Source organism: Spermophilus citellus, assembly GCF_964194105.1.
Source record: "Spermophilus citellus genome assembly, chromosome: 1".
Lineage (NCBI taxonomy): Eukaryota > Metazoa > Chordata > Mammalia > Rodentia > Sciuridae > Spermophilus > Spermophilus citellus.
In genome coordinates, this window is record NC_138182.1 from 164,913,296 (window position 1) to 164,940,803 (window position 27,508).

The 27,508-nt window shown below is 37.1% G+C and overlaps 2 protein-coding genes across 2 annotated transcripts; both read right to left on the reverse strand.

Annotated features, from left to right (window-relative positions):
• Window positions 1-2,102: 2,102 nt before the first annotated feature.
• Window positions 2,103-13,710, reverse strand: CDO1 (cysteine dioxygenase type 1). The gene is made up of 5 exons (XM_081305535.1): window positions 13,092-13,710; window positions 9,976-10,053; window positions 8,282-8,436; window positions 3,995-4,164; window positions 2,103-2,822 (listed from the first exon to the last, which is right to left on the reverse strand). Exons 1-5 carry the CDS (start codon window positions 13,259-13,261, stop codon window positions 2,793-2,795), a joined length of 603 nt encoding a protein of 200 aa, XP_081161661.1. The 5' UTR covers window positions 13,262-13,710; the 3' UTR covers window positions 2,103-2,792.
• Window positions 13,711-19,996: 6,286 nt separating this feature from the next.
• ATG12 (autophagy related 12) lies at window positions 19,997-27,394 on the reverse strand. The gene is made up of 4 exons (XM_081293586.1): window positions 27,230-27,394; window positions 23,846-23,982; window positions 22,635-22,697; window positions 19,997-21,737 (listed from the first exon to the last, which is right to left on the reverse strand). Exons 1-4 carry the CDS (start codon window positions 27,390-27,392, stop codon window positions 21,678-21,680), a joined length of 423 nt encoding a protein of 140 aa, XP_081149712.1. The 5' UTR covers window positions 27,393-27,394; the 3' UTR covers window positions 19,997-21,677.
• Window positions 27,395-27,508: the final 114 nt, after the last annotated feature.

A 27,508-nucleotide genomic window follows, 5' to 3' on the forward strand; every position in this document is an offset into this window, starting at 1 on the left:
GTGAGCTGAGAGGTACTGAGTGCTGGGATGGAGCTCAAGGTCCTTTGCATCTTCCAGCCTTGGGCCTTTGAGAGCCCTTGCATCCTTTCACATTCTCCCATCTTTCAGCAACCAGAGTGCTTTCAGCCCCCACATTTCCTTACTCCTACAAAACCCACTTCAGATTTTGGTTCTGTCACTGCCCTGCTTTGTGTACAAACACCCCAGGTGACCCAAGTGAACACGGAACACTGTGGGAAACAGCAGGAACTCTGCTCCTGTGGGAATATTGTGATGGTGGTAGACAACAGAGACAATCACAGAGGCTGGGGGTGGGGTGGCAATGCTACCAGTGTGGCCTTGTGGGCTGACCCTCACATTCATAGGTATCTTCAAGTCTACATGTTGCCGTACATGCCATACAAAGGGTATTACCTTATTTGTGCATTAAGGTGCCATCTATCAAAAATTTAAGCATATTATATGTATATAGTATATAAATATATAACTATACCATAATGTTTTGGTTTTGTATAGTGGGATACAATGAAATGGGAAGTAGTCTAGGTTTATCTTATCCTGAAAGACCCAAATATAATAAGTTTTAAAGGATGCTTGAGATAAAATACTGAATTTAAATTCTAGATTTCTAATATCTTGGCTGGTTACCTTTAGTAAATTTCTTAATCATGTTTGTATGTTGGTCTGTATGTAGAGATGAATATCCCAGGATGAATTATAACAAGAATCTTCCCCCATATCTAATTTAGGTGAGATTTAGATTTGGACTATAAGTTGATACTATAATAGAGTGAGACTTTGGGGTCTAGGGATGCACGAGTCTTTGGCAAGTGAAACGGACATGGTTCACTGGGGACTAGAGATATCATACCTTATCCCCATAACTTATGAATGTTACCTTGGTAGGAAAAAGACTGTATGAGTGAGAGTACAATCTTGAGATGGAGACTACTAACCATGATTCTCAAAGTAAAAAAGGGAGGAATCTATCATAGTGATGACATGTAGAACTAAATCTTTCCGCTGCTGGAATTTTGTTTGTTTGTGGTTTTGGGGATTGAACTTTACTACATCCCCAGTGCTGCCTGAGACAAGGTCTTGCTAAATTTCCCACGCTGGCCTCAAACTTGTGTTCCTCCTGCCTCAGCCTCCCTAGTCTTTGGGATTATAGGCATGTGCCACCAGGCTGCTGCTGCTGGTTTTGGAGATGAAGGAAGGGGCCAGTTAAGAGGCTGGGAAAACCAAAATACAAGAAAACAGATCCTACTCAGGACCTACTGAAAGGAAGGCAGCCCTGATAACACCTTGATTTTTGTGCTACGAAGCTGTCAGACTTCTGACTATAGGATAGTCAACCTACATTGCTTTAAGTCATGGAGTTTGTGATGTTACAGCAACAATAGACAGCCAACAACATCTGATTCCTTAAGCTTGTTTTCCAGAAGTTTGTCGGTATGCCCAACTATAATAAGGCCTACTATGTTGTCAGCATTTATTAACATTTATTAAATGTTAATATCCTTCTTGAAGATGAGAGGAAGCCAAGATGTAAATAATCATGAGCCAATCAGAAATTTTCAAAAGACTACTTTCTAATTGAGTTTTCAGAGATAATACACTTTAAGATCGTGATAGATATTCCTTAGACAATTGCCTAGCAAACTCAAAAAAATATGTATGGTTTGCATGTAACACAAACAAGGAGCAGGTGAGTTAAGGGCTGCAGCAGGTGGGATGGGTGGTTCTTTAAGGGGCAGACCCTAGCCTAGCTAACTGATAGTAATGAATATGTAATGCAGGCCCAGTGTTGCCAGATACTTCAAAATTTCAAGAAGCTAGAAATCTTCACCTTTTTCTACAAAATATATATATGCATGTACGATGTTGGAGATGGAACCCAGGGTTTCCTGCATGCTAGGCAAGCACTCTAATAATCCCCAGGTAAGTGGCTTTCGAATGCAGTTTTTTGACGCACATGTTCTTAAAACAAAAAAGTATTTTTCACAGTGCTTTTGGCATACTATCTAAATCTAAGAAGCTATAATTTATATGAATTTTTTTTTCAGAAAGACAGCTTCAACTTATATTCACATCTAGTTTTATTAAAATTTTTTGGCAATTTTGATAGCAGTACAAACTCTTTTAACTATGACCATGGAACATATTTGATATGAGTCTGTGTTTTGGTTTGTTGTAGTTTTGGGCACATGTACATTTCTAAATCCTCTACCCTTCATTTCATTACTAAAGGAGAATTGCCTTAAGTTTCTCTATCTATTATCCATAGAAAAGGAATTTGTAAATTAAGGCTGAAAAAATAAAACACACAGATCCAAAAAATTCTCTTTGAATATCAAGAACATACAAAGAATATTAAAGACATCTACGTTTAGTCCTCCAGATAGCAAAGCAGGCATTTGATGTCTATGGGTTCTTGTTTTTACTTATTGCTAATTACAATTCACAGACCAAAGTATTTCTGAAAGTCATTTAAAAAACCCTCAGTGAAACAAACTCCTAGCCAGGTTCAATGGAATTAGAGGATAGAACCAGGAGAGCACATGATTTGGCCTGTAAAATCACAAGACTTTTTCCTTTAGTGAGATTTTTCTTCTGCAGTTGCACAGCGCACTATGGCTTGTTTAATGCCTTATCATTAACATCTGCCTTACAGTAGATCTAAATATTGGCTTATTTAAGTATGTTACTGGACAGCAAATGGTGAGAGCCTCCCTGTCCAAGGCAAAAGTTGCGTGGACCTTAAAGCAAAACCTTGTGGGGTTCAGTACTCCTTAGTTGTTCTCCAGGGAACCTGAAGTTGGCTGTAAGAAAGGAAAGAAGAAAGCTGGGTAAGAATTTTTTTCTCAAGACATTTCAGCTGATTTAAAGTCATCTTGCTTCTGCAGCAGGGGATGAGAACTTGGCAAGGCAGTGGAGCCTTGTTGTTTTGTTCCTGATAAGATTATCTCTTGGTTCAGAATATGGGAGATAAAGACACAACATGGAGTAACTTGAGAAAATTCCACTCTTGCTTCTCTCAAAGGCTGTGCTTTTGATAGCTTCAAGGGGATTATTTTCAGGTGCTATTTCTGGATATTCCAATTACCAGTAGAGACCATTTCACTCAACAGCCCATTTATTTCACCAGGTGTAGAAGACTGCTTGCTGTACAGATGCCGTAATATTTTTAATTGGGCAGCTGTCCTATTATTTTTAGGTGGAAATGTTTGTTCCTCAAGAAGGAATAGAATGAAAGTGGCAGAGCACTTGCCTTGCATGCACAAGGCCCTGGGTTCAACTCCCAGCACAGTAAAAAAGAAAAAAACCCACAAAACCCAAACTCTGTTATCTATGATCTAAATAGCATCACATCTCAAAGAAAAAGCAAATTTAGCAATCAAAATGGACAAGTTTCATTAGTTATTTCATCAGAATAGAACCTCAACTTTATAATGTTTAACTATGCAACTTATTTGTGCTGCTCCAACAAATGAAATCTATGAAGAGTAAGTCATGAAAGTTATGTTAAATCATTTCAATTGCCCAAATAAATGAAGAGAAAACATTTTCTTTTTTTAATTTTTTAAAAAATATTTTTTGGTTGTTTATAGACCTTTATTTTTATTTATTTATATGTGGTGCTGAGAATTGAACCCAGTGCCTCACACATCTCAGGCAAGTGCATTACCGCTGAGCCCCAGCCCCAAGAAAACATTTTCTTTAGGAATGAGCTCACACTTTGAAGTTTCTCAATAAATAATATTTTGCATCTATTTTTTAATACAAATTGAGAATATAGTCTCCAAAATTCAAGATATAATTAAGATATATTGGGTCTTTCCCCTGAGCTCAGGTTCATCTCATTTTTTTTTAAATTTGAGAATACTTAAAACTTAAGATCTTCAAATAATATTTATAACAATAGCAATGCATACAGTGTAATATTGCCAACCCACAAAGCAGTAAAAACCCAGAAAAGAGAAATTATACTTACAAATGGAGTTCTGATTCCAAATTTGCTGTGGAATGTCATGGTGACTTTGTTTTTATGTCCTGTTCTTTGATCAAAGGCGTGGCACGTATCAAAAGGAGGACTGTACAAGTGCAAACTCACGGCAGGTTCTGTATGGCTGATATTCTCTACTCGATGTAAGCCAATGGAATCTGAGTAATATCAAAGAGGAAAGAAGAGATACAAGAGCTTAGATGACAGGCAAAATCTTTTGTTAATCACCTGATTCTGAGTCAATATTGATACATATGGAACTAACATAAATTAGTTAGAATTAAACTTCTATTTAAAGACAGTGACAGATGGTTAGTGACAATGGTTACTCAGACACATTAGCTTCTGCTCCTTCCTGAAAATCCCCTCCTATTGCAGTAAAGAAATTTTAAAAAAATCAACATACAAAGACAAAAAATGTAAAAGAGAAAATGTTAGTAAATATTTGAAGGCTTGAAAGATGGATGTCTTTGCAAAGGACAGCTAAATCCTCAGTCACTTGTGAGGAAAGTCAAGGAATAAACTGATTTATGTCTTGAAGCTCTTACATAACTAGGAATTGGCAGCACCAGTTATTTCTGGAAATTAGGGTGAATATGGGGCTAAAATACACCAATAGTTGAAAGACTACTTAGGAAGCAGAGTCTCAAATCTTTTACTGATTCTCTCTCCCTTTCCTTCCAGTAGAAGACAGATCTATTCTCCAGAAAGTATAATAGGTGAACTTGAGACTGGTGGACCATAGGTAAAAACAAATCAAAACAAAACAAAACAAAAAACAGGTGAATTAAACAAAAATTTACATATTGAATGATAAGATCCCTGCTTTTATAACTACCTAGCTGCTGGACAGAATTTTTCTCTCCAGGTAGGAGATGGGAAGCTGCTTCTCAAGGAATTTTATTGGCTCAAAAAAAAATATCCTAAAGTATATTTTCATTGTTAGTTTCTAAAGGAAAAGGCTCTGTCAGACTACCACAGAGTGAAATCCAGTTGACAAGCCCTAGTAGTTTAGATAGTTTAGAGCTATCTATTAACTTTTTTCTCCCTTGGTTTTTACACATTAGCACATGGCCAAGGCCACAGGATATTTGAGCTGGCCTCTAGTACATAGGCTAGAGCAACTTGAAAAATGCAACTTCAAACAATGGTTACTCAGGAAAAGACTTTAGAAAGCCTCTCATTAACATCCTCAGTAAGATAAAATTTTATAAAAGGGATCAGAAAATGAAAAGGGATTTAGAAATAAAAATCTGGATAGAAGAGTGGACAGAAAAAGCCAAGGGAGACTCAAAGAACAAAACGACAAAGAAAAAATAGAAAAGAAAAATATCAGATGAATAGTTGAGAAGATTTAAAATTTAAACAACAGGAGTTTCAGAAACATAACAACAACAAAAAAATAACCTGAGGATATTTTCTAGAATTGAAGGACGCAAATGTCCAGATTCAAAGAATCCACTAAGTACCCTGCACAATGAAGAAGTCATCAAGCAAGATGCATCTGTGTGACATTTTGCAACACAAAATGATGGCACTAAAAGAAAAGATTCCAAAAATTTCTAGAAAGCAAACAATGTCTAGGTTTCATAGATTTAAGAATCAAAATTGCACTGGACTTTTGACAAGAACACTGGTAAGCCAAAAGACAAAAATGATGATCTTCATAGTTTTGAGGGATGATGTTTGCCAGATAAGTCATCATCTATATCCAGCTTAATTACCAATTGAGTTGCAGGGACTGAAGACACAGATTTTTAGATATTTGAGGTCTCAAAAATTTACGTTCCATGATTCTTTTCTCACAGTGCTCCTGGAGGATATGTTCACTAAAATAAGTGTGTGAAGCAAGAACAAAGGAAACAGGAGACCAGGAAACAGAGAACCATTACAAAGGAGCAAAGGGATGCTTGGGATGTTGTAAGGGGAATCTCAAGTTGACAGCCAAGCCATGGTTTAGAGATCATCCCATTTGTATTGAAGTAGTCAAAAAGCCCTGGGAGAAATACTTTCAACCAGATTTTAAAAAACAAAACCCCAAAAGACTCAATGAAGAATAATATCTAGAAGCAGAAAACTTAGGTTCTACTTCTAGCTAGAGTGACAAGCTAGGCTACCATTGAACAAGTCACAATTTTGAGAATCTTCTTATTTTAGAAATAAGGGTTTCCCTATTTCTAAAAGTGCCTTGACTCTATAGCTTACTGCTTTTGTAATGCTTTAAGCACAATTCTGAATAAATGCTCAGCATTCCTAAGAATTAACTGCCCTGGATACAAATAATTTTGTTTCTCCAGTTGCAGGCACATATATCATCCAATCCACTATGGAAATCCTGCAGAGAAAGACCCTGAAAAAATAAGTCACCATCCTTTAGAGAAGCCCTGAGTTTCAGTATCATGTGTGAGCCCTACTTTTAATAATCCCAGCACTGTCACTACTGCATTTTGATTTTTGCCTTCTCCTCCTTTATGTTCATGATGTGCCTTGCCTTTCTTAGTGATATTTAGGAAGGCTAGTTTCACCCATGCACTATTGATTTTTCACACATTACAATAGGTGACTTGGTCTCTTTACCCCAGTTCTCCCTTCTCTTTCAGCATGTGTTACCAAATTGATCAAGGTATTCCCAATTACAACTCTATTTACTAAAGAAAGCTTATACTTTCATCTGTTTTTTGGAAGTCCAGGTCCCAGTATCTCTCTATTCTCTTACTACCATCTTCCAATCCCATTCTTCCTTCTTTGTTTCCCCATTCCTGAAGTTTCCAGTCTTTGTAAGGACTGCCTTCACTCATCTTCTTTCTTGTACTCTATCCTCAATCTTGCATCTGTACAAATCAGAGGTTGAAAATCTGCAGCTTTTAAGTATTTGGGGTAGTCTACAGAAAGATTTAGTATATCCCACCCAATATTTTATTGATTGACAAAAATTCACATAAAAACCAGAAGTTCCAACTTCTATGGAAAAAGAAATCAGATGATATCATTGGAGCTGGCAATCACTGCTATCCACTTAGTGTGGCTTGCACACTTCAGTTATCAGGTCCTCACCACAGCCTTATGCCCAGGCTGCACTACTCACTTATCTACATGCTTGGCTTCTACAGCCTTTTACATTGGAGGACCCCTGAAAAGGCTTATCTGTTTTTCAAGATCTAATCTATTTTCTCAAAGACTCACTCCTGCTGCAAGTGATTGTTTTGAAAGGCTTTTGGCTTTATTGTGTATGGTACAGTTAAGAAACTGTCTTATAAATGTCTTATATGCCTTATATATAGCAACCCTCAAATATCTGAGAAGATGAGTTAAGAATTTTCAAGTGCATAGGAAATGAATAACCTTGTGTTATGTAAATAGAGGGAAAAAATTCCCATGTGGTCTGACCTTTGTAAGTGACTTGCATTCCTAAACCAATGATTTAACAAATTTAGGCCAAGTATTAGGGCCAATATAAGACTAAGACATATAAAGGAACAGCTAGCTTTGAAGTCTGTGTAATTCTTTGTTTTATATAAGTGGGAGAACATCCTAATTAAGAGCATATGCTCTGAGAGTTCAAATCCTGGCTGTCACTTAAAAGCTGAATGACTTCAGACAAGTTATTTAATCTTCCCATGTGTTGGCAACCTCACGTATAAATGAGAATTCAAATTATTTATCTCATATGTTTTAATGAGCTTTTTGGAAAGTTCCCATCCCTTTTTGGAAAATAGAATTTAAATCACTACCTCTTCTGAAAAGTATTTGGCTTTCCTATACCATACCCAGGAAAAGAATGAATTCTTGGTAAGACATAAACTATAATAAATCACTGCCTCCAAATATATTTTTTTCCTTGAGGAGAGTCTTTTAAATATGCTGTTTGCATTTTAGAAAAACAGAGACTAGCTGGTGTTCTTAATCACTTCTAGAACATTTCTTTACATTTTCTAACACAAAGATTACTATTTCCAACTTGATCTCTTTTGTTGAAAGACTATACTTAATGTGTTTTTCTAATTTTTTTTGCCTGTTTTGTGTGTTCTAATCTTCCCAAGTTTTGGCAGGTAAATCACCTTTTACCACCCCTTTAAGTAGTCTGCATATTTTTAATAAACGATTCAAACCCAAAAGCAAAGTTTAAAAAATAAAACACACTGTGTTTAGGTCATTACCCAAGTAATTTAAATCATGACTCTGACAAATTTCAAAAGATGCATGTAAGTAACCAGCATTTTAGATAAGAGACCATAGTTTTTCCCACTTGTCCTTAGAGAAAGGATAGGATGTTACCATTGATGTAGGCACACTGGTTTTCCCTCAAGGTCCTTTCAGACTTCTTAATCATCTCATTGGATTTTTTGTCAGGCCAGGCAAATAAAGTCTCCTTTAGATTTCCTTGCAACAGCTTCAGAAAGCAGTGGGAGTCCGTGTGATCATGAATACTGCTATATATACACAAAAGGACAATTGAACTCAGTAGCTGGTCAAGTACCCAGTCTGCCCAGAGCTGACACGTACACACTGTCCAGAGGACAACTCCCAGGCCCAAATCAATTTCTGCCAAATTTTCAAAATTTCATCAATTTATAATGCAACATTGTTCAGGGCCAAATAATAAAATAATGTATCATCCATCTCAAGGCATTTATGGGGCACAGTTTTGATACATACCTCTACCAAAGAGCAGTTATTTTTTTTAACGTTGTTGTAATACTAATTTGACAACAAGAACATAAAACCAGAAATCTTTTATGTTTCCCAAATACAACTCTAAATAACTCACACTGAGCTAGAATTTGATTATGATGGCACATTAGAAATGGCAAAGTAGTATGCAAGGACCTGGTTTTAATTCCCAGCACCACGAAACAACAAAAAGTACATTAGTGAAATTATGAAAAGAATAAAGATAATCATCCATAATAATTACACCACACTGAAAAGATCACTTAATATTTTATTTAGGCCTTTCCTCTTTTCTCCTTTACATTTAAGGAAAGAATGGATTTATTCATGCAATCTTAAATGGTATCTAGGTATCTGAAGTAGAACTAACTACAGAATTGATTAAAATATACATACCTATATATGTTTTTAGTATATATTTTGTATTTTGAATTCTATAACTACATTCACAGTCTAGTCATAATCCCTGATAAATACACTTTAAAAAAATGCTGGATGAATAAATACAACTCCATTCTATATGAATAAATAAACTCTAGGGACCTAACTTTCTAGAGTCATGTAAATTTATATTTCCTTTCTCTAATAATTTTTTTAGCACTCTCAAATACTAGGAAGGACTTGTTTAAAAAGTATTCAGTTGGCAATAAGACTGGCACATGTACAAACTAAAGACAGGAACCAGTTTTTATTTTAATTAATTAAACAGGGTCTCACTGAGTTGCTTAGCATCTTGCTTTTGCTGAGGCTGGCTTTAAACTCACAATCCTCCTGTCTCAGCCTCTGGAGGTGCTGGGATTAAAGGCATGTGCCACCACACCCAGCCAGAACCAATTTTTAAAGAACCAGCATTAGTTTTAGTTGTGTACAGGTAAAGAAACTAACCAATTAACATGAACTACAAAGAAATTTCCTGAATTTGTAAATATTTTTCTAGCTCAAAATCTTGAAGATTTGGTCTTTGGTCCCACAAATGTTTACACACCCCAAACACCACAAAGCTGAGTTTAAACAGAACTCCATTAAAAAAAAATTTTTTTTTTAACTACATAGAAGGCAGGAGAAACACTGAATTAGATAAATACTTACCTGATTTGCCTCATTTGGGGGACTGGTTTTAATATATAGTGTATGCCTTAACTCCTTATACTAATTTCCATGGAAATTTTTATTGGAATTTGGGGACCATGTGATCAAATAATTCTAAAATATGAGATTAGTGGCTAGTCTGGTACTGTGTACTTCTCATATGCTTGGACAGATACTCTAATAAATACCAAAAGGAATTATTACATTACCTGCCATGTCCTTCACCCCAACATAAAATCATCAAATTGAATTTCCCATTTCCTTGATCCACAAGATTTCGGGTATACCTAAAAGAAGAACATATTCAGACGTTTGAATTCACTGAAACAAGTACCAGGAAAAACAAGTGTTACAAAGTACCATTGCATTTACAAATCCAGGTCTCCAGAGAGACTGGAGTCTAGATCTAGTGCCTTAGGCCACTAGGCCACACTAATTGTCCTGGGTACCTGTGTTATTACTTCTACCTCAAAACAACTCTGAATGTTTTTTTTTTTTCCCCTCTGTATTTTGTGGTTTTAGGTTGTTTGTTGCAGGTCCATGAAGAATGAGATCATATTGTGAAGTACCACATTTACAGAGTTAGCTAACCAGTTTTAATTAATTGCATGGAAAGATTATAGTGGTGGTGGTGGTGGGGGGAAGCAGATTCCCGTTGGTCCATCACACAATCTCAAACTGATAAAAAGTTTCTTATAGAAAGTATTTGAAAATTGCTCCAGGGAAGAATGTTGCTATTGTTTTCAGCAATTTTTCTTCCCTGTAGCTAATGTAGGACTTGAGAAACAAGGTTTCATTAAATAGCTATTGTAGAATTCTCTTTAATTTTACTACTAACGCCCAAACACAAACCACATTCAGAAGCACTCATGATGAAAAGTTCTCTGCAAATAAGTTGGGGGTACCAGGGATATTATTGCTCCCATCTAATTAGCCAAGTTTGATAATTATGATATTTATGTATTTATTTTAAGAGAAAGAGATCTATACTTTTTTTTTTTTGGTAGTGTTTGTTCCCTTAGTCACTCATATCCTGCATGCCCTTTCTGTCCTGTCCTTCCCCTCCCCGAAGCTCAGGGCCAGGTGCTTTGCAGCATGATCCTTGAGAGAGTTGCTTGGTAAGTGGATTTTAGCTGACACCCTTTCTTTGTAGCTCTTTATGATCCAGAAAGGGGTGGTACATAGAGTAAAAGTATTTCCTGTAAACTGAGTTTCTATACCAGAATCCTACTTTTCCCTCTACCAGTGATCTCTTGTTTCTTTTTCTTTTTTTTTTTTTTAAAGAGAGAGTGAGAGAGGAGAGAGAGAGAGAATTTTTTTTTAATATTTATTTTTTAGTTCTCGGCGGACACAACATCTTTGTTGGTATGTGGTGCTGAGGATTGAACCCGGGCCGCACGCACGCCAGGCGAGCGCGCTACCGCTTGAGCCACATCCCCAGCCCGATCTCTTGTTTCTTTGGGCCTTATTCCAGAGAATTTACTGTCTGGCTCACACTAGAATATATTTTGTAGAACGTATTCTGCATTGGTAATGCATGGTCCACCCAACCCCCATAGGTCATACATCAGAATTCTTCAGTGCTAGGAACCTAGGCTATGAGCAAAGTACTTCATTTCTGCTCTCCCTTTTTTCTTCTTCTCTGTTCTCCCAACTACCCACTCAGGACTACACCATTATTATAAAGAGCCTTGCCTTAACTCAAGCAACCCAACCAATTGTATTTCAAAAGGTTTTTCAATCAAGACTAATTCAAGGTCCCTAGAAATGCTTTTGTTTAAAGATGAGGAGCTATTAGAGCCCTCCCTGGTTAATTAATTTCACTTGGCCAATACTATATCTAGTCAGATATATTACTGGAATAAAACTATTAATGTCATATGTCCAATGGAAATTGAGTAGTGGTTTAAAGTGCAGGCTCTAGAACAATAATCTTATTTGAACCTTGACAGAAGTCCTCCTCAGGTTGTTCAGTCTCTTTGTAGCCTACTAGTCATTTCTTGTAAAGTCGGGATAAGAATGATGCCTGTCTCATTCTTTGTAAAGTAGTAACCTTGTATACTTCTTTGGAAGAGTATCTAGCCCATAACAAGTTCTCAATTGTATAGAGCAAATGCAGGCACATTTTAAAAATGTGGTAGGATTGTTGACAGCTATGGAAGGACTTGACTAGCAACTGAGTTGAAAGGTACCAAAGGAAATTCCTAAAGCCACTTTGCAAACAGAATGGAAGCCCAAGTGGCCTTCACCTTTAATCCTAGGATAGTTGAAAGATCCCTGATAACAAAACTACCAAATACCCTTCCTGTTACTGGGAAGCAACTAACAGAAACTACTACCTGAGAAAAGAGATGTCATTCTTTCCTTGTTCCTTTCTTTCAGGTTTCTCCCCTCTGCCAGTCTCAACCCAATCAACCATTAAAGATTGAAGCGCTGGCTGCCCTTTGGAAAAGCTGAACCTCTCACCCTTAGTGGTGATTAAATTTTATTTCTGCCCCTAGGGTATAGTTAATCATTTTTACTTAACAACTATTCTGGGCCTTTAAAGGTCTCAACCTACCAGGACATCTCCCTCAAGCTCTTCCTTGAAGTATGAGTCTTCAACTTACTTTCTACCCCTAGGATAAGAAAGAGCCAAAGAGCAGAAAATGCGACACTATTTTTAGTTTGCGAAACCAGTTAGTGGATTTGAATAAACCCACAGTGGAAAAGTTAAATTGGTTTGGAAGAGGGAAGTGCAGAAATTGAATAGTAGCAACTGACAAACTCAAGACTCTGGTGCCTGGTTGGGGCAACCGAAGGCATAGTGATAGAAAACTGATGTCAGGGAATTGTGTTCCCTGCCATCACCCCTTTTCCTAGATAGCAGATGTAGTTGTCTACTCCAGACACCTCTATTAGTCCAGCCAGTCAGTTCCTCCAGGCTGCTAGCGAGCCAGAGCCTGAGTTCCTCTGGCTGTGGGGATGCTCCCCCCAGCCTCTGAGTCCGGGATTGACAATTGGTCCCTAGCGGAGGGCATTGTTCCTGAGGCTGAGGACCAGAGCAGTTGGGGTTGGAGCAGAGAGGTTTGTCCGGGAGAAGAAAACCTCCGCTGAAAAGTGGCCTCCCTCTCTTGGCTGCCTGCTGTCTGTCTCCCGGCTGTGGCGACAGTAGGATCCACCTTTTGCATGCACGGCTGCAGCACAGCCCCAAACGCAGAGCGCCAGCCCAGCCACCCGCCATCCAGGGGCGAAAGGGTGGGCGCGGTGGGCGCGGTGCGGCCTGGGCTTCACAGAGACAGACTCCTGTCAGTGTCGCTCGGCTTTAAGGAGACGGCGCACTCACCTGTACTGGTCGAACTTGGCATACATCGCCCACTCGGCGGGGTCGCTCTCGTAGGCTTCCAAGACGGCCTGTACCTCCTCTACATTGACCTCATCGCCTGCAAAGAGCTGGTGCAGAATGCGGATCAGATCGTTCAGGGTCCGGGGCTTCAGCACCTCAGTCTGTTCCATACCGCTCCGAGCTGGCTGCAGTAGAGTCGCTGAGCGAGTGGAGGCGGCGGGGGCGAAGGACCTTCACAGCAGACCACACACACACACACACACACACACACACACACACACACACACACAGACCCTCGAACACCAAACGCAAAGAAACCCTTTTTAAAGCTCTCAGGACTCCCGGCAGGCACCGTGGAAGGTAGGAGGGCCGCTATAGACAAGCTGCGCTAACAAGACTGGACCAAATCTGCAAAGATCACCCTCCCGGGCCCTTTTTAAGCTCTTGGAGTCGGCCGGGAATGTACCAATGGCCCTCAGGGGGTGGGGTGAAGCGGAGGGCCACCCAAGGAAGGTGGCAGAGGCGGGGACAGCCTGAGGGAAAGGCCAATACACACAGGCGTTCCTGCGCGTTCCCTTGGCTCCGTTTGCCCTACGAGGGCCCCATTCTCTCCCGTGTCCCCAGTGCTTGCCGTGGGCTTTGCGCAATCTCTCCCGGACCTTAACATTGTATTTTTGGCGGACCATCCCAACCTTTCTCCCCGCGCCACTTCTTCCGCTGTGGATCGCATCCCGGGATCGTGGACAGAAAGGGTCAGAAGGAGACCTCTGGGGTTACGCTGAGGAGGGGTATGGAAAGGAACTTGGGCTTCCAAATACAGCTAAGAAATTGTGAGGACCCTGCAAAGATTGAAGATGGATTCTTTTCCCAGGCAGGAAGGACTGTTTTATAGGTTGAAACTATCGATAATATGCCCAGGCCAGGTGACTTTGCCTTTTTTTTTCCCCTTAATATTTTGTATTGTTAAATACATTTTAACAAAGGGAACTCTGGTTTCTAGTAAGTATAATTAGTGAACTGCTAGGTCACTCATTCTAGACATGTGTGACAGTGCCTCAAATAGTATATCCAGTACAAAGAACTTAATGTTTTAATTGATGGTGAGAATAAGACACCCCCTCCTGAAAAATAAAGTAATTATGCAGTTATTTGAAAGGTTTTAATTAGATTATTTGAATCCTTCAAGTTTAGGCGTGTGCTGAGAAGAGCCTCCTGGTACTTACAAATAAAAACCATTTCTACCTGGTGCATAGCAACTAACATGCCTTGGTAAACCACGCAAATCAATCAAGTTTGGTTGAAAATGAGCAAACAGGACTGTAATCCTAGCGACTCTGTAGGCTGAGGCAGGAGGATCACGAATTCAAAGCCAGCCTTAGCAATTTAGCGAGACCCTAAGCAACTCAGTGAGACACTATCACTAATAAAATACAAAAATAGGTTCCTTCTTTCTCAGTATAAATAGGATCCAGGGAATAACCTGGATTCAAGGTTATCAAATATATAGAATTCTGGAAGAATTGTCTGGCTTTATCTAGACTCCCATTATATAAAATGAAACTTGTGCCACCGGCAGTCTTATTTTAACATTCCTAGTTAATGTTATTACACTATATTCTAACAGTGTTGTTAAGAAAGAAAAACAATAGCTCCATCACCATCGTTCAAAAAGGGCTAAAAGTAGAAAGCTTTTCAGAAGCCAATATTTGTAGGGTGTTTAACCGGGAGGTAATTTAAGTATATGGAGATCAAATAATGTGTACACTTTTCATTATTTACTCAAAAATTATTTTTTTATTTTTGTCAGTGTTTTTCCTTTTGCAGTGCTTGGAATCAAACCCAGGGACTCCAGCATGCTAGCAAGCAAGTGTTTTCCACTGAGTTACATTCCCAGCGTTTTTTTATTTTTTTATTTTTATTTTTTTAATTGAGACAAGAGTCTTACTAAGTTGCCCAGGTTGGCCTCAAATTTGTGATCCTCCTGCCTCAGCTGACCTGCTAGCTGGAATCACAAGCACGCACCATTGTGCTCAGCTTGTCAATATTTTGAGTCTCTTAATTACTTCATTTCAGCTATTCTAAGCCATTAATATTTGGAATGAACAAAAATCAGATACAAGCCAAACTTAATTTCTCTGTATTTCACGGTTGACATCTTACATTTACCAATTAAATTTCTATTTTCTTGACTCTATCTTCAAAGAACTCAAAGATCTGTACTAATATAGTTATAGACATTTTTATCCATTGTTGTTTTTTTCTCTAAATCTCTGTTTGGCAGGCACAGTAGCACAAGCCTTACTCAGTAGGCTGAGGCAGATAAATCACAAGTTTGAGGCTAGCCTGGGCAACTTAGATCCTGTCTAAAAAAATAAAAATAAAAAGACATGGGAATGTAGCTCAGTAGCAGAGTGCTTGCCTAGTATGGCTGAAGCCGTGGGTCTAATCCCCTAAACCTTCTGTTCCCTACTTTCATGATTTCATTGACCACCCCTGTGCACATCTCTAGTTTTACATGCTTAGTGCACTAACACCTTTTGGCACCTCAAATGTAGCATGTTAGAAACTTTTTTCAAGCATGTTCTTTAACTCTTAGAGGTTGTTTCTGCATTGAGGTACAAAGGCTCAGAGCCCTCAACCACCACTGCCAACTCTTTCCCTTTTAACTAACTACCAAGTTTTATTTCTCCTTATCTTTTGTTTTTACCTCCTTTCTATCCTGTTACTCCACTTATTCTGATGTGGCTGGGTCACTGCTCTAACCTCCTATACTGGATTAATGGTTCCAGCTTTTCTAATGCAAATCCTTTATGCATAGCCTTATAGATTAATTACTCCAAAGCATAGAACTGATGTTTTCTGGTCACAAACTTTCAGTAATGCTGATTTTCCAACGCAACAAGTTTTGTAGGATAGGCATTAAAGCTCCAGGTTGTTTTGCTCTAAACTACCATTTTTGGGTCTTTCACCCTTTATCATTCATTCTTTACAAATATATCCTCCAGCCAAATTGAATAAGTCATTATCTTTTTTGTGTGCTCACTAAATCTATTTTTGCTTAATTTTTTCTTTCTACATAGATTCTAGGTCATTTCAGCATGTCCAAAAATCTTAATCCACCCTTTGCTTTCCTTTCAAATGAGCCATCTTTCCTCCTCTGGAACAACTGGAGCTATAATCATTTTTTTTTTTAAATGGCACTTAGCATTTCTCAGCATGCACTGCAGTCACTTATGTGAATCACCTTGATAATGAGAACCTTTAAGAGAGGCTCCACTTACATTGTATTTTTTGAAATAAAGCCTCCCTATGGTTTCCTAGGCTGGCCTTCCACTCTTAGGCTCAAGCCACCCTCAGCCTCTGTGCAGCTGGGGCTATAGGCATGCATCACCATGCCTAGCAACATTTTATATCTACATCCATTCCTAGCACACACAACTTTGTTATGTTATACACTCAAAATATTTGAGTGCATGCATAAATGGTGAAGTTAGGGAAAATATGTTGGTAATTTGCTAGAGTAATTCAATTGATACTTCTTTGGAGATTCTGGAGTTCAATTCAAATCCAGCAAAGAACCTCAGAATTCTTCTCTAGAGCTTCACATTGTAACCTATTCATCATTAAAAGCCATAAACATTATAGGCTTTATTAATAAAATACCAAGACCCAGAGAGTAGTTCTACTGTACTCTGAATTGCCCAGACAATGATGGACACATTTTAAGACACTGCCATGGGAGCAGATATCCAGAAGATCCAGAAGGCAAATAAAACTAGATGTTTGGAAATAACATCTACCCAAGATTTGTGTGTGTGTGGTACTGGGAATTGAACCCAGGGGGCTCTGCCTCTGAGCCACTCCTCAGCACTTTTTATTTATAGGCAGGGTCTTGCTAAGTTTTCTGGGCAGGTCTCAAATTTGAGAGCCTCCTACCTGAGCCAAATTCACTGGGATTACAGGTATGCACCATAACTCCCAGCTCATCTAGCACATTAAAAAAAAAAAAAAAAAAAGAAAGAAAGAAAAAAAAAAGCAAGTACTATGAGCTATGCACTATTCCAAAAGTAAATCTCTGCCCTTAGGGAGTTTATAGTTCAATGGCTGCAGGAAAGGACACACAAATATTGTATACCATATGGATACACAACACTTGTACACAATGTATAATGGAGAAAAATAAAGCAGGGGAAAAAACCATTTTAGAGGGAATTCAGAGACTTCTTTAAAGTAGGTTTGAGCAGAGAATGAGGGAAATGGAAGTTTCCAGATGGAGGAAATAAGTGCAAAGGCCTTGGAATGGGTGCAACCTTAGTACTGGAATAAGAGCACAGATGAGTGGCAGAAATGTGTACTAGGGACTGCACATCACAGACTTCAGCTTTTACTCCTATATGGGATGTCTTTGGAGAGTTTTTGTCAGATGAGTGCAGATGCAGGGGAATGAATTAGCTATTACAATTAAGAATGGCAATTTTGTGTATTTAATGGTGGCTTTTGTCCACAAGTATAACAGAAGAGCTGAGGGACAGCTGAATTCTAAGTTTGCAAGGTAAATCTATCTGGATTTGATGCAGATTGGAACTGGGTGGGAAGAGGAGTCAAGAAACAGCTAAGCAACTGGATGGATTTTACTGAAATGGTTAGAGAAAATTAAACTGGAAGAGGAAGAAAGATATGCTTTGGAGATCTAGATACTTTAAGTGGGAGCAGATAGTTGGAAGAGACAGGGCTGAAGACTGTAAGGAAGACGATTCTAGAAATAAAAGCCATTTCAAAACAGATGATCACAATTCTAGAAATAAACGTCATTTCAAAACAGATGGTCACAGACTTCTCGTCACCATCGCAAGTAACCAATACTAAGAATCATGTTTATCTGTTACAACACAAAATATCCTTAATACAACATAATGTAAAACCCCTATTGCCAAATATCTTATTTTCCGTTATTTCTAAACATCACATGCCTGTAATCCCAGTGGCTCAGGAGGCTGAGACAGGAGGATCTAGAGTTAAAAGCAAGCCTAGGCAAAAGCAGGGCACTAGTAGGCAACTCTGTGAGACCCCCATCTCTAATAAAATACAAAGAATAGGGCTGGGGATGTAGCTCAGTGGTCAAGTGCCCCTGAATTCAATCCTGGGTACTAAAAGGAAAAAAAAAAAGTCTTCAATTTAAATTCAAATCTGAAAGTCTACTCCCCGACTTGTCATTAGAATAAAATTGTCTTATTCCAATGCTGAAGACAGACCAAGTACTGAAAACATTAATAAATAATAGATATTTATACTTACAAGGTTTTTGGGTAATGCCAAACTGGCTCCTAAAAATAAAGTGCAAATTCACATTCCATTCACCAAGAAAATGACAGGACTCATTTCCCCTCAACTTTGCCAATATCAAGATTTGTTTTTAATTTAAGGATGGGTGATAACCAGCATCTTTTTATGTTTTAAGTACTAACTAAAGGGGTTAGGTTTTTCATACTTTATTGGCCATTTGTTCTTCCTTTGTGAATCCCATTAGATTTTTTTGTTTTTTAAGTGCTAGAGATTGAACCCAGGACTCTTACCACTGAACTACACCCCACCTCCTGCCTTTTTTTTTTTTTTTTTTTTTTGCTTATTTTTCAGTTAGTTGGCCTTATCAGATGAAACAAGTTCATAGGCATTAAAATGCTATTATACATTGTAAATATTTTCCGTTACCTTCTGCCATATAAATTTTTTTTACACATTGCTGATTTCCTACACTAAATCACCTTGTTATCACAATTTCATTCACTCAATATGCCCAAATACCAAATTAAAAAAAAATTCCCAAAACATCCTATTTTTAAGAACAACATTCATGAAGGAGTAATAGGCACATGTATATGCTATTATAGTTTGCTGTCTTTCTGAAGAGGGTATCTTCTCTAATTCAGACTGGCTGTAAGAGTTCAACTTTGAATTTAGGCATAGAAAAATTGTTAACCGTTGAAGGAGTAAATATGTATGTGAACTGCATAAGCAGAGGTAGGAAACCAAAACCACAGGGAACAGTGAACAATCCAGTTTGGGTTGAAAACTGTTGTAAGGAAATAATATTTGTAGGACTAAACCACTAAACTGTTTTCTAAACACCTTCCCTGTCATTATGTGACCTATAGCTGGCTTCCCTGTGGTGTTAAAAGCTTACCCAACCTGTTATAATTCCAGGAAAATAAAGCAGAAGCTGCATGAAAGGCAATTTTCATTTTCACCACTCTTTCAACACTTAATGCTTTCCTACTTTGGGTTACACAATCTAAATAAGTAAATGGGTTGACTAATGTTCTATAATCTGAGGCATATCCTACAGTTTTTAGTTTTCTCATTTGATTAGAGGACACAGGCTTTCTAAAGTCTTTTTAGGTCAAGACTTCAAGAAATCAGATTTCAGTAAGTATCCAGTCTTATTTTGATTACAGATAAAATATTCTTAAGTTACCTTGTGCCCTAAACATGGAGAACTTGTTATGAAGTTTGTGGCACATATACCTCTAAGATTCTAATATCATATTATTTAATATGCTGTGGGTCATACTTGCACAATAAGCTAAAGATGACAAACTGATACTTTTCTTCTCAATACACAGAAAATTTAAAATATGACCTAAGGGTTCAGTTTTTTCCCCCTAAGTTCAATCACATTTAAGACAGTATGAACTGCAAACTTGTGAATAAACTATGTTTTAGGTTCTAACTTAAATTTTAGTTATTTAAGTTCCAATAACGTAGACTCCAGGCTTATAAGTTAAGTATTGCAAAGTTAGTGAAGAATGACTATTTGGGTAAAGATAAAAAAAAAAAAAGTAAATATAATTTGAAAATGTGTAAAGCCTTGTATGTTCTTCAAAGTTATTAGGGAAGAAAATAAAGTATACATTTAGTTAATCTTAGTTTAATAGGCTACTGTTATTTGGATTAAAAAAATAATTACACTGATGTTAAAAATTTCAAACTCAAAATATTTTTCATTGTTGAGGTAGTTTCTATTTGAAACATCAACAGCAAAAATAATGCATAAATTCTATTTACACATGTAATATAGTCCTTCCTTGAGTGAATTATAAGTAGACAAAACTAGAGAATATATCTTTTTTATATCTAACCCAATTGACTTGAAAATTTATTTCCATCTTTCAACATATATACACATTTCTCATAATTTTGTACAATTTAACCTGTCAATAATTTTCCACTGCTATTAGCCATATTCATTTATTATAAAGGGTCATTGGTATAAGGGAAATCAAGAATTCACATTCTTAGGCAGAAAATGAGAACTGAATAGCAATTTCTTCACTGTAAAGTGAATTGTTATTTAGCATATCCTCATGCTAATATGTGGCTGAACCCTAGCCATAAAGTGCACTCTGGGATTTAAAGGATGTAAGTGTAGCTCAAGTACTTTCATAAGAATCACATCCTTCCTACCATATTATCTTTGAAAACAAACACTTGAAATTATAGTATATGTCACAAAACCTGTTTGAACATTCTATTCCATTTATGGAATGGCTTTAAATATTATGCATGATAAATAAAGTACAAAAGAAAAAAAAGTTAAATCTCACTTCAAGCAATGAGCAGTCTAACCACACCAGTAAAAATGGTACTCTTTTAGTCAAGGCATGACATACACATAAAATTTGAGGCTATTTTACAATTATTCTTTGAATACTTTCAATCTGAATATAATATGAAGTACACAATGATTTTAGGTTTACTCAGCAAGTTCTTTGGACATTGTTTAAATAAGTGATAAAGCAGCACAACACTGGGACTCAATCTTAAATGATAGTACCAAAAAAAAAAAAAAATCCTATAAAACTCATTTGTCTAGAATTTGTAAAATTGTTTGTTTCCCAGCATAATTAAATTGTGATTATTTTCTCAAAGTCTTCCAGTTTGTCAACATACTTGCTTTCTTGGCTACATATTGGCCAGAAATTAACAAGAAAAGTCTTATTTCCTTTTACCTGGCAAAGATGTAGAACCGGATTAACCAAACCCTTTTTATCAGCTGGACTGCCCTCTAATGGACTATGTAAGGTATTCAGCTAAGAGGTCAATGCGACTTGGTTTGACAAGGTAATTCAACAGAAAAAATATAAACCTCTTATACCCCTGACGTTTCCTTGAATGAGTTAAAAAGAAATAGAAAAACCTATTAGAAAATTAATTTTTACCATGAAAGAAATCAGCAGAGTGCTAGTTCTATAAGTAAACAATTTCAATCATTTTGAAATTGGTAATGAAAGTTCATGTAGTTTCAATCTTCTCAATCTTGGAGGCAGATCTGAAACAATGGTAGTAATAGGCAGGAGTAACAGGCATACTGTGATGTCCATCTTTTATGAAGACTTGTGTATTAACACAAATCATATTTTTGTTAGTCTATTCACTCTACAGAGGTTTTCTTATGTATAAATGAGTTACAGTAGACACATGCTGAGTAGTTGATATCTGTTAAAAGTCTCATCACAGCATAAGAACTTTATGGAGCCGTTTCCTCTGTGAAAACATCATCTTGAGTAGCAAGCTGTTTTTCTCTGTGGCTCATCCCCAGGCCTGAGATTTGCAGTAATGTAGGACCAGTTTACCATCACTGCCAAAACACTACAAAAAGAAAAACCGCAACAAATTAAACTCCATTTTTGTTACTGTTAAATAAAACTAAGAAAAAGTCATATGTATCACAAATATCCATATATGTTCATGTTACCTATGTCATAAGGTAACTTTCTTTTAAAAAAAATGCCTTTTTTTTTTACCAGACACGTAACCAATAATCATAAATGTTTCACAAAAATCCATCAGTTAAGCAAATTGGGTATGAATGGGCTTATATATTTTAATCTTGCTCTGATGATCAAGTATGTATTTTTAGATGTTCTCTACTAGTGCTTGTAAGTACACTCTAATAATTATCGCCATAGAACTGCAAGAATGTTGAGTAAAGTGGTTCTTATGTAGTTTTTTTAATTTCTTGGAGGCAGATTTGGATTACAGATCACATGAACAATGTAGAGAGACTGGATATAACTTCTAAAAATATGAAAAGATTATTTTGACATACAATTAATTTCTTGATCCTTCAATCACTGTATAAGTTATTAAAGTCCTACTACATTCAAGTATTAGAGACGAAACAAGAGAGCGAGAATGTCATCTCTTCTTTTTTTCCCCACACAGACAATTAAGAATGGCATGCCAATTCTTTTGTTTTTGGTACTGAGGATTGAATCGAGGGGTGCTTTACCATTGAACTACATCCTCAGTATATCAGTATTTTTTAAATTTTGAGGTAGGTTCTTGCTAAGTTGCTGTGCCTGGCCTTGAACTTATGATCCTCCTGCCTCAGCCTGCCAAGTCACTGGGATTACAGGAAGGTGCCAATGTGCTTGGCATGCCAATTCTTACAGATATGAATGATTCATGCTATACACTATTATATGCATATTATGCACATGTGCATACTCCATTAAGATAAAAAAAAAAAAAGTAACTTTTTACCTCATAGAGGGTCCCGACTTCCTGGTCTGGGGAAGGAGCAAAGGACTGATTCACATAAATAAACTATAAGAAAGAAAAGAAGAAAATACAGATTCATTTTTAATGGTACACTGATTAACCTGTATTTTTTTTTGGTTCAAATCAAGCTATTTTAAGCTGTCTTTAGATTGAACAAAGCTCCCCTAAATAATTAATTCATCCATTTAAAGAGAACTTTATGAAAATTATCTTTCTTCCAGAAGAATAACAGAATTTTTGCTCCTATAAAGGAGTTTCCAGCTTTTAGTAATTAAAAACTTGTAAATCATTTTTATAAATAGTTTGTTCAGGCTTTCCAAGAAATCAGTATTACAAAAAATTCTACACTTGCACCTAACCATAAAGACAAAATTTCTTCTAAAAAATTCACACACAGCCCCAAATCAATAAATCTAATATTCAAGATAGTCTGTGCATGCATTTTTCTTGGTTAAATGTATGACATTCATGGTTAAGGCTTTTTTTTTTTTTTTAATGTTTATTACCTTTAAAAAAAACTTTCAAAGGTACGAAACTACTTCAGGCCGGTTGCTACCATAAAGTCATTTCCAGGCAAAAGAAGGGGGCTAGGCAATATAATTAAAACCCAAGGCCCTTACAATCCTGTTCTTTAAAGAATTTGTTATTCAATGTTTCAGTGTTTTTTTTAACAGTATCAGATCAGATGTTATTTTGATCACTAACTATAATATGAATAGATTTTGCTAACATTTTCTCCTTAGGTATGTCATTAAGTGTGGTGATTAAAGTTTACAGTCTCTAGACAGACCTGCCCAAAATAAAAACCAGTGGCATTAAAAATATTAACCCTTCGTAGAAGTGAGTAAGGTATACTACAACATAAATTTAAATGTAAATTTCTTAGTTCTTTCATAGCACATGTCAGACATATTGCTTACCTTTAGAAGAAGGGGACAAAAGCAACACTGGAATCAAAACAATGTTCTTTTCAGATTAAAAAATTGGTTTATAATGTAAAGCAAATCTCAAATTCATCTTATTTCAGAGTTCCTAAAGAATCCTTCAATAAAGTATATAAATTCCAACAAAAAAGACAGAAAAGGGATAACAAAGTAAAATGTAGCTCCATGTGTACTTCTATATACTTATTCACTGATGCCTAGGAACTATGGTACACTTCTAAGGGAAAATAATCACTATTAGTCTCATACCAACTGTTCCGAGGCCACAAGTTTAAGGAACTTCTTGATGAAGTCAATGAGTCCTTGGATGGTTCGGGTTCGCTCTACAGCCCACTTCTTTGTTTTCATTATAGGGGTGTCTCCCACAGCCTTCAGTAGGATGTCAACTGTAAAAGAAAAGAAACAGAAATGGCGCATAAAGATGTGTAACAGCAGCAAAGTTTAATCTCACATTTTGTTTTTTACTTACCAAACTACAAAGATAGAGTATTCATGTGGCTACTACTGTTGAGAATAAAAAATGGTATCCCCTTTCTGGAAAGCAACTTGGTAATACATATCCAATACTTGGAGACATACTTTTGACTCAGTAATACTTCTAGGAATATAATTGAAGAAAATATGTGATGTGCAAAGACTCATTTAGAAGAATTTCCCCTTCACTAAAGCATCTTTAAGGAAAAATACTGGTAAAACCAAGTATCCAACATGGATATTTAAAAGATACTGATTAAATAAAAGATGCTATACTCTCTTAGCTCTGTCACTTGCTAGGTGTATACACATGGAAAACTTTTTAATCTCCCCATGCTAGTTTCTCCATTTGTAAGAGGGAGATAATAAATAGCACCTACCTCATAGGGTTGTCATGAGGATTAAATGAATTAACATGTTTATAACAGTATCCAGCACATAAGTCATTCTTATTCAACTTTAAGATTAAATATTAAAGAGACATTATAAAAGCATATTTAACAACATAGTGATGCTAGCAAAATAAACCTAATGTAAACAGTACATATATTGTCTCAATTTCATTAAAAGCATCTTGAACACATATTCACATGATTATAGAAAATGGATAATAAAGTAAAATGTAGCTCCATGTGTACTTCTATATACTTATACATTGATGCCTAGGAACTATTACACATTTCTAAGGGAAAATAATCACTATTAGTTTCATACCAACTGTTCCAAGGCCACAAGTTTAAGGAATTTAAACAAAATATTGCTTTTCAGTAGTGACACAGGCAATTATTACTTGATATAACTTACTTAGGCTTTTTGTAACTGCTGAGTTTTCTACAATAAACTCTTTAATAAAGAAAAACCATGTTATTAAAAATAAAATACAATTTTGGGCCAAAAGTAAGGTTCGGAGAAATCCTTTCAATAATCCAAAATACAGCAATGCAAACCTGAAGACTATGATTCTGTCTTTTGAAGTTATGTCCCTTAAAAAAATCAAAAACATCTATAATCAAAGTAAGCAATACTGAAAGGAAAATAGAATACTGCTGCCCCCTACAGTTAATTCTGTTCTATTACCCCCTAGGCCATTCTTGGAATTAAAAGCTTGGGGCCCATTGGAATTAGAGATCAATTTATTCTAGTTTACCCCTGGAATGAAGGCAATTAAAATATATGATGCACATAGTTTATCTTCCTCTTCATTTGGAAGAATTTAGATGGGATTTTGGCTAGCTTGGCTTCCACACTTCCCTCCCTCTTTCCTCAGTCCCCAGGCGCTGTAATTAGGGACCCAGTCATACTGATGAAGGAAGAAGAGCCCGAGGGCAAGAAGAGAAGAAGAAATTTTCACTGCATAACCCTGCAATTCTTAAGGGGATCTGCCAATAGTTCCAAACTCTAGTTACCCATTAAAATCAACTGGGGGAACATTTAAAATACAGGTATACACATCAATTAAGTGAGAATCTTTTGACAGTAAAGACTTCAGTACAGTTTTGTTCAAAAGATTCCCCAGGTGAGCCTAAGGTGCCCTCAGGGCCTACAACCTTGATAGGTTTCAACAATCCTCTAAAGTTTCAGAGATTGAAGTATTCAAGTTTCTTTCATCAGATCTTCCTCAAAAAGGATCACAATCAGGATAGGAATTCAATAGGATGGTTCAGTTTGTTAAAAAAAGAAAGAAAATTATGCATACCAAAGAAAACACACCTTCTGGGTGCTAGGTCACTATTTTCCATCTCTGTAACTATCCTGAGTGTCAAGCGGTAAATTTTTGGTTTTGGTAAATGAACCCAGGAGTGTTTTTATTTTTTATTCTGAGACAGGGTCTTGCTGCTCAATGGAAGGTGGCCTTGAACTTGCCATCCTCCTGAGTTGCTGGGATTACAGGCATGCATTCACCACCATGCCTGGCTTTAAGTAGTAAGTTTTGACTAAACCTTTAAAAAAATCCTTTCAATGTAGGCAAAATGGAAAAAAAAAAAAAAAACAATCCAACAACAATCTGTACAACATATAGGATTCTTTTGAAGAAAGACTCTGGTGATTAATCTGTACAAGTAATCACAGTGCATCAGGTGGAATGACAACAGATTTTTTTCCCAGAGGTAAAAGCAGTCTGATTTTTCTTTCTTTTTGTGGTGCTGGAGATTAAACTAGGGCTTATATTATCAGACAAGCATTTATCTTACAACCGAGCTCATTTTATCCCCAGCCCCAAATGAATCTGATTTAAATGGGAAGCAGTGCTGGGAGAGGCAATTTTTCTCCATAACAGCAGCAGAAAAAAGTTCAATGAAAGGCCAGTGAGATAATGGATCTGAAAACTTATCTATCGTTCAAGACTCTGGACAGAAAACTTGTCTAAGGAAATTCAGTCTCTTTGCAAATGTTTTGCTCACAAGCAACTCTCAACTCTCTAGAGTGCTCAAAACAAATAACATTAGAAATTAATTTCCAACAAAGAACAAATTCTCAAGCAGTAAACCATGAGGACTGATAGGTTCAAGCAATGAAATGATTCACAATGGTTCCAAAATTTTTTTTAAAAAAGGTAATATCTGTATTTTCAAATTTCCCTTAGCAATGTCCATACTGAGTAAAACCAAGTTTTTTCCGATTTAAGGAGTCCATTCACACTCTGTTGTACGGGAGACAAAAGCAGCGATCTAATTTCAGGCCTTGCCACTGACCATCCTTAATTTGGTTGATTTCGTTCGCCAGTACTTCTCCATATTCTGACCAATCTGACCATCCTTATTACTTTAAATCATTATTCAAATAATTAGCTCCTATGTTAAGCACCGGAAGCTACTGAACTTTCACTCGGATCTCACCTTCAAGACTTGTAATGTAGCCAACTCACAGGTAAATTAGAATACATTGTAAAAAGCACGGAGGCAGCTAAGTACCTGGAACCACATGGATAACCAATGCACCTAACATAGCCCAGCAAGCACAATGGTGAGTCCGGAGACGGCTTCCTCTTGAAGCACTCGACAAGGTTTGAAAAATGAAAGCACACTTCCTCTCTTCGGACTCCCGAAAATGTACCTCTGGTTCGCGCCTTCCTCTAAATTTCGATTCGTTATTGGCCACCACCCTTAGAGACCGCAGCTAAACCTCCCACCTCACTGCCCAGACTGCTCTCAAAATTACTTTTTTTCTTGGTGTCGCCTGAAGGCTCCTCTGTCCCCGGCGAGACTGCAGCAGAAGATGGGGGCTCTGGGGTGGCTGTTTCTGGGGAGACATCCGTAAGTCCTTCACCGGCAGCAGCAGCAGTTGAAGGGAGTTGCAACACAGACTCAGGCTCCTCCGCCATATTGCACGGTGGGAAGCGAGAGCGGAAGTGGCAGCTGAGAGCGTGCAGAGGGCAGGCTCAGCGCTGAGGAGAATCGCAAAGGAGGCGCCAAAGGGGGATCTAACCCAACGGTGAAC